Source organism: Uloborus diversus, chromosome 5, assembly GCF_026930045.1.
Source record: "Uloborus diversus isolate 005 chromosome 5, Udiv.v.3.1, whole genome shotgun sequence".
Classification (NCBI taxonomy): Eukaryota; Metazoa; Arthropoda; class Arachnida; order Araneae; family Uloboridae; genus Uloborus; species Uloborus diversus.
In genome coordinates, this window is record NC_072735.1 from 89,837,182 (window position 1) to 89,845,805 (window position 8,624).

The window sequence follows — 8,624 nt, forward strand, 5'->3', positions numbered from 1 at the left end:
GGGTAAGAAAATGATTCAAATGATTAAGCTGAATAAAATAATTGTGAATATGAAGGAAATAATATGCATTAATTAATAAAAATTAAATCGAATTAAACCTAACTCTTGAACAGTTGCTATTTCAATAAATAATAATTAGAGGGGGAAAACTTTGCTACTGTGAAAAATACAAGTTAGTAATAAGATTTTCTAAGTAAAATTCGGAAAATTGTGTTTGTAGATTGCAAAGCCCTTGCGTTAAGAAAATTAACTACAGTAGAGCGCCGATTATCCGAACTCCAATTAACCGAACTTCCAGTTATCCGAAACGTGTTTTTCGCCTTTTATATTTTTTTAACCGAACTTCCAATTATCCGAACCGTGTTTTTCGCCTTTTAAATTTTTTTTCCGAACTTTATGCGAACGGCATATTTTTCATCCAAAACCTAATTTTTTTTTTTTTTTCTGTCCCTTCCAACCAAGCTTTCAATTACGTACGTACTCTTTTTTTCACCCTGTTATCTATCTTTTTTCTTTTCTTTCTTGGCATACAAATTTTAATCCGGAAACTGCAAGATATTTTTGGGGAGTTTTGTTAGTGGGAAGAGAGAACACAAAAGGTTTGAAGAAAGGGGTTGAGAAACCAAGGTCAAAGCACAAAATTCCTGTTTGCATTCTTCTCCCCCCACCCTCGCTGTGGACACGTGGGGAAAAACTGGTTTGTGTGACGTATCTACGTTGACAAAGTGAGTTGCTCAGAATCATGTGCTCTGCTTTTTTTAGAGTTTGTTATCGTCGATATCGGTTGCTAGCCGCTGTTAATTCTTGTTGTTAATAGAGTTGTTAGTGGTTGTTACTAAAGGTTTCTTGATAGCGGTTGTTGATTGCACCAGCGATCTAGCTCATTTCTTTTTCTGCAACGAAGGTGAAAAGATGTCTGGAAAGCGAAAAAGAGTTGTTCTTTCGCTAGAAGACAAAGGAAAGATATTGAAGAGGCTGAAAAATAATGAAGCCGCTTCAAAATTAGCAGCGGAGTTTGGTGTAGGAAAGTCTACAATATCAGATATAAAAAAGAATGAAGAATCAATTATGAAGTATTTAACGGGACTTGAAAGTGAGCAAGGAAGCTTAGATAGAAAATCGATGAAAAAATCCTTTGATGATAAAGTAGATAAAGCTTTGCACATGTGGTTTTTGCAGAAACGCTCATCTGGTCATCCCATTTCTGGACCCTTATTATGTGAGAAGGCACTATTTTTCAACGAAAAGTTGAATGGAGAAAATACTAATACATTTCAAGCAAGCTCTGGGTGGCTTAGAAATTTTAAGCTACGGCATGGTATACGCGAAATCGGATTGCATGGTGAAAAATTATCTGCATCTACAGAGTCTGCTACGAAATTCGTAAAAGAATTTATTGAATTTGTAAAATCAGAAAAATACGAAGAATTTATTTACAATGCAGATGAGACCGGCCTGTTTTGGAGATCTTTACCCCGAAAAACGTTAGCATCTGGGTTCGAAAAAAGTGCTTCTGGAACTAAATTAAACAAAGAAAGAATCACAGTTCTTAATTGCGCAAATGCAACCGGTAACCATCGAATACCATTGTTCGTGATAGGACATTCAAAGAAGCCTCGATGTTTTAATAATTGGAAAAATCTGCCAGTAATTTACACTTCTCAAAGGAAGGCTTGGATGACATCAGAAGGTTTCATTGATTGGTATGATCACACATTCATTCCTAAAGTTAAGACACATCAAGAAGATATGAAGAAAGAGGGCAGAGTACTCCTACTTCTTGATAATGCACCTTCACATCCGTGTGCAGATACCCTTGAACGGGAAAATGGGAAGTTCCGAGTAAAGTTTTTGCCACCTAATGTTACATCACTGATACAACCCATGGATCAGAGTGTAATCGAGACATTTAAGCGCTTTTATAGAAAGCAAAAGTTGAGAAAGATGCTTCTATCAGAAGACACTGAAGAGCCTGATTCCCAGAATGCCAAAAACGTTAATTTAAGGGGTCTAAGGACCTTTAATCTTCAGAATTTTCGATTTTCTGGAAAAAATATATGTTATGCATAATTTTATTCTGAACAATTTGATACCTTATTTATTACCATACGCCAAAAACTTTTCGAGTTATTGTAAAAATGCGTAAACTTTTCCCGTAGAGATTCATGTTAACAGCAGCTGTTTAAGCCTCTTTTTCTCAGGTGCCGATTTCTTCGGTTTTCTCGTTTTGCGCGCATGATATTTCAGAAAGTTTGTTAGATATTTGGGTAAAACTTTTCATGCATGTTTGCCTGATACATCTTAATGATCTGAACCTAAATTTCAACTAAAAAATTAAAGTTAATATTTAAAAATAAATATTTTTTTACCCAAAATTTTGGAAATTTTCGATATTAACTTACCAAATTTAAAAAAAAAAAATAAATAATTGGAAATAAATGAATAAATTTAGGTTCAGGTCATAAATATAAACCAGATAAATATACATTAAAAGTTTTACGGAAATATATAAAAAACTTTCTTAGATATCATGCGCGCAAAACGAGAAAACCGAAGAAATCGGCACCTGAGAAAAAGAGGCTTAAACAGCTACTGTTAGCATAAATCTCTATGGGGAAAGTTTAGGCATTTTTACAATAACTCGAAGAGTTTTTGGCGTATAGTAATAAATAAGGTACCAAATTGTTCAGAATTAAACTGTGCATAACATATATTTTTTCCAGAAAATCGAAAATTTTGAAGTTTAAAGGTCCTTAGACCCCTTAAAAGATTGTTGCATTATGGCTGCCGATTCCTGTATGCTTGTAAAATTATCAACGTTAAAAAATGCCTGGAATAAAATTTTAAACAGGGAAAAAATTGATACTGGAGCAGAAGCATCTGATAAGGAAAATGAGGAGTGTAAAACTATAAAAGAGATGGGAAGAATCCTAAATTATGAGGAAAAAGAAATTAATGAGTGGCTAAATTGTGACATGCAAGACCCTGGATATCAGATTTTAAATGACAATGAGATTGTGGCTGAGATTGAAGGCGAAAATGAAGAAAATAAAAATGAAATTGAAAACGAATGCTCTGAAAAGGCTCGAAAGGCAAAAAGACGCTGATCCTATTCAAGCAATGCATTTAAGAAGCATTAGAGATATGGCAGCATTGAAAAGAATGTCTTCTTTAAAGCAAGAAAAAATCAAAAGCTTTTTTACTTAAATTATAATCTTTTTAAAAAAAAGACAAAAAAAGTTTAAAAAATGAAAAAAAGACAAAAAAAAGTTTAAAAAATGAAAAAAAGACAAAAAAAAGTTTAAAAAATGAAAAAAAAGACAAAAAAAAGTTTAAAAAATGAAAAAAAGACAAAAAAAAAAAAACATTTTTAAACACGCCAGCACTAACAGTGTTGCCAGTCCTAAGCCTGGATAAAGTGTGAAGGTTTTTGTATAGATAGGGATATCCTTTAAATTGTCTGTCCAATTATCCGAACTTTTGCTTATCCGAACTAGGGTCGGTCCCGACGTGTTCGGATAATCGGCGCTCTACTGTATGTCGAATGTACTAATGTGAATTAGTTTACAAGTTTAATAAATGCGTGAAAATAATAAAATGGGTAAGAAAATGATTAGGTTAAATAAAATAATTGTGAATGTAAAAAAAAAAAATGATATGAGTTAATTAAAATGAATTAAATTTAACTCTTGAATGGTTACTATTTTAATAAATTCTTACTTATAGTGAAAAACTTTGTTACTGTGAAAAATACAAGTTCGAAAACATTAATAATAAGATTTTTTAAGGGAAATTCGGCAAATTGTGTTTTGACTTGGTAGATGGAAAAGTAAAATGGTAAAGTCTCCTGTCTTCAAAAAGCACTATGCTGATGTATTTTTGAATATATTAAAGCGTAATTTATTTCACAAGTCTAAGAATTGTATGAAAAAATTAAAACGTATGAGAAAAATGGTTAAGTTAAATAAAACGATACATTGAAAATGATGAAAGTAACTTTGACTGTTTTAATAAATCCTAACATTATTGAAAAATCTTTGATAGTGTGAGGAAAAACAATTAAAATAAATAAAGTAAAAATACAAGTTATAAAATATTAATAATGAGATTTTCTAAGTGAAATTCGGTAAATTGTGTTAGTAAATTGTAAAGTAGAATTCGGAACAATGTTTTTCGTATTGAAATAAAATAAGATTTTCTAATTTTGTAGTGTGTGTAAAGTATTTTACAAGTTTAATAAATGTACGAAAATGGTGAAACGTATGAGAAAAAAATTATTCAGTTAAGTGAGTTATTACACTGAATTTGAAAAAAAAAGTAATCTGAATTAAATGCGATGAATTGACTAAGTTAATTATTAAATCGGTGAATTTCTTTTATTAAATCTAACTCTTGAATGATGTATATTTAAATAAATTCTAACTAGAGTGAGAATGCATATGGTTTAATAAATTCTAAGTTAATTGTAAAACGGTGTTTCTTTGAAGAATAATTGTAATATGATTTTTTTTTTTTTTTAATTCGATGAAATTCGGTTACTGGTGTTTGTAGATGGTAAAGTCTCTTGCGCAAAGAAAAAAAAATCTATTTCATATACATTAATGTGAATTAGCTAATAAGTTTAATAAATGCGCGAAAATAAAAAGGGCGTGATAAAATGAATAAGTAAAATATTGATTAAAAAAAATGAATAAGTAAAATATAAATGAAAAATACTAAACAGAATTAGTTACTTTGAATTGACAAAATCGGCGGATTGAATCTAACTTGTGAAAACTATATAATTTGACAAATCCTAACTGGAGTAAAAATAAACTTCGTTACTGCGTAAAATAATAGTGATAGTTTCAAATATATATTGAAAATTCTTTAATGATTAGTCTTAATTAATACTAAAGGGTAAATTGATTGTAAGCTTTAAAATTAATTAATCGTGGCATTTGAAGACGTAGCATGGGAGGAATAGGTGGGAAAATAAAAAATATGGTTGAAAGAGAGTAAGGTTCTTTTGTCTGATTCATCTACTCTTGTCTTTCATCATTTAATTGTAAAATTATCCCTTGCGTGAGTATGTGAAATTTAAACTGCTACTTCTTTGTAAGATTCTTCAGCCGAGCGGCCTAATGCGTTGACCATACCGCCGACTGAAGAATCTTTATGTCACGAGTTCAAATCCACTCAATAACATTTTAATTCACAGTTAAGCATTATTCATTCCAAAAAATTATTATTTTTTTTTAAACAGAATTCACAATTAAACATTTTAAACATCACTAGATGGCGCCATCAGCACTGAATAAAATTCTAACTATCCGTTCAGAGATGGCCTTGGTTCCCGATAGATGGCGCCACCATCTTTCAACCATTTAAATTATTTTCCATAATATTTCCACATTCCTTTTTTTTCCTTCGAAAACAAACCCTCTCTTGAAAATAGATTCGCAATTAAGCAGTTTTATCATTCATTATCACTAGATGGCGCCACCAGCATATCTTCCCAATTAAGTTCACACTTTCAATTAAGCTTTCTGTCATAGCCCTAGTCTCCGATAGATGGCGCCACTACTGAATGTTATCCATTTAAAGTTTTATTATCCTTCCCAAGTAACTGCCTTCTCCGGTCTAGTGGTTAGCGCATCCTCGTTCGGAGCGAAAGGTCCCCGGTTCAAATCCCAGGGAGCGCATTTTAGAATAATACCCTCTTAAATATTTCAGAATAATTTTAATAAAATAAATTTAATTAGGCTAATCACCCATTTAAAGAAAACAAATTAATTAAACAATTAAAAAATAAAAAATTTGCATAAATTAAAAATTAGCATTTACATTAATTAAGTCATTAAAATTAAGACATGAATCAACATGTCTTATGACGTAGTACAAGATGGCGTCCTTCCAAAAGCGTGACGTCATAGATGACGTCATCATACCCCATGAAATATTACAAGAAATTGTGTGACGTCATCCTAAAATACCCTCGTAAAAGACTACAAGAAATTAGTGACGTCATCCTAAAATACCCCCGTGAAAGACTACGAGAAAATTCCAAGATGGCGGACGACCACGCCCCTTCAGGAATGTTGAGTTGTTTTCCTCCTTCTGCCGCACGAAGCGATGGGTCTACTACTACATGAAATATTACAAGAAATTGTGTGACGTCATCCTAAAATACCCTCGTAAAAGACTACAAGAAATTAGTGACGTCATCCTAAAATACCCCCGTGAAAGACTACGAGAAAATTCCAAGATGGCGGACGACCACGCCCCTTCAGGAATGTTGAGTTGTTTTCCTCCTTCTGCCGCACGAAGCGATGGGTCTACTACTACCATTGTAGCAAAAAAATGGTTTTCAGATATGTTCCTTTAATTTTCGATGAGTTTTTTTTATTTTTAATGTTTAGTTTCATGACAAATAATGTTGCTGTTCGCTTTGCCCTAGAAACGAATCCACTTTACCCGGGGTGTTGGGCAAAGTGGATATTTATGCCATCGTTGAAAACTGACCTTATATCTAATAGTGTAATTAATATTAAGGATAACTGTTATTGCATTACGCAAGTTCATTAAATGAAGACTGATTATAAACATTTGTTTCAATTTCTAAAGTTATAATTAAACGACAATAAGCAAGAAAAGCTTAAGGTATTCACGTTGCCCGGGTTTCCCCTACACACATACGCACATACATACGTGCATATGGACGTCACGAGAGAATTCCTTGTAATTAACTCGGGGGTCGTCGAAATGGATATTTCGGGTGTCTGTACGTTCCTAGGCATATATCTACGTGTGATCGGGTCGAAAAAAACTCAGCATTCATTCGGGGTGAGAAAAATGGAAATTAAGGTCGATTTTTTAGTGAAAATTTTTTCGCGAATACAATACTTCCTTTTTTGTAAAAGGAAGTAAAAATGATTTTGTTATAGTTAGATTTACAACAAAAAGTAAGTTGCTAATTATGTAGATCCATTAGCGGATAGAATGCATAGTTGGATTTCCAGAGTTTGAAATAAGTTTTCTAAAGCAAAAAAGTTATATGCTTACTCAATCTATTTTCCTGAAAAACTGATAAAAGTGGAGTAAATGAGAATGAATGTGTGAGGTTGTACATATCCAGTTGGGTTTAGCGGAACTTGAAGCACTACAAAAAACAAATTGTTTGCATTTGACTTTTCAGGTTTTGAAAACATTGGGCTTTCTTTTCCTTTTTATAAGTATACTGATACTTACTTTTTTCTTATATCTTTTTAAAAATTAATTCAAATGATAAAACTCTTAATTATTTTTATTGCAAGACAAGAAGCAAATAAGTTGATTTTTGTGCTTTTCATCCTTTTTTTTTTTTTTTTTTTTGTAGGTATTTTAGTTTCATAATGCTTCTTTAAATAAAGTGTTAGTTTTATTTATAAAATATATTGTTCACAACTGTACTGGAGAATTAGTAACTGATCAAAAGCATCATAAATTCATTAAAGCTTCGTACATTTTTTTTTACAAATGTCCTAGTGGAATTTGAAACAATAATATTTTGTGTCCGTTTTATTATAATATAATAAAGAAAATTAGAAATAGTGCTATTCTTAAAAACATTATGTAGACAACTAAAATCCATAAGTAAATTGCTGATCTAATGAAAAGTCTATATTTTTTCTCAGTGGGATTAAGTTTCCCCCATGAAGGGATTATGTATCCCTTGATGTGGTGATACATGATTCCTTTATAAAGTGTTTCAAAAAAAGTTATTTTACCAAAACTATCTGTTTAGTTTCAACTTACAAAAAAAAAAAAAAAAATACTGTCAGAATTTTAAAACGCTTTTTTTTTGGATCACCCTAATATACATCATATAAAACTGTTAAGCAGTCTTATTTTTATTGCTTGAATGAAATATGAGAAACATATGTTTTTTACTTGCTGTTTAGACACATCATTTAGTACCCTTAAGTACCCTACAAGCACTACTTTAAGTTAATTTAACCCAGAACTTTACAACTCTTCTTGGTGAATTTAATTTATAAATTCTTTATAGGAGCATGTTTGTTGCAGTTGAGCATTATGCTGCCATTTTTTCCTTTATGTAAATACGTATTAAATACATTTTTAAAGTTTTACATTTTATTTTTATTAAAATTTTCGACATTTGGAATTCACTGAAACACGATTTCTAATAAATTCTAATAGGGAATTTAATATGTTTTTGCAATTTCTGACAACGTAAAAACCTTATTACGGTAGAGTATCGCTAGGATTGAAAAATACTTTTCAAAGAAATAATCATATTGAGGTGGGTAACACAGCTAAACTTACTTTAAACAAAAATCAACTATTAATATCATCGCTTCAGAGCAACAGTAAGACACCTAATCCCAGAAATAACCGAAATATACTTGGTCCTAGATGCACTCTCTCCCCTCTTTTCATGTATTAAAAAATAACTTATCAGGTATCTCACAAATAATATCAGACTCACATGTACTAACCTGATAAAATCATGTCCATAACAATAAAAAATAACAATAATTTTTCCAAAGATGGAAAAATATATCCATAGCAATAGACAAAATCTTCCCCTTTATTTTGAAAAAAATATTTTCATAACGATACAAAAAAAAACTAGCTTTTAA

At 31.1% G+C, this 8,624-nt stretch overlaps 1 protein-coding gene across 1 annotated transcript; it reads left to right on the forward strand.

Annotated features, from left to right (window-relative positions):
• The first annotated feature begins 912 nt into the window (after nt 1–912).
• Nucleotides 913–3,107, forward strand: LOC129223005 (jerky protein homolog-like). Its single transcript, XM_054857569.1, has 2 exons — nt 913–1,934; nt 2,852–3,107. Exons 1-2 carry the CDS (start codon nt 913–915, stop codon nt 3,105–3,107), a joined length of 1,278 nt encoding a protein of 425 aa, XP_054713544.1.
• The last annotated feature ends 5,517 nt before the right edge of the window (nt 3,108–8,624 follow it).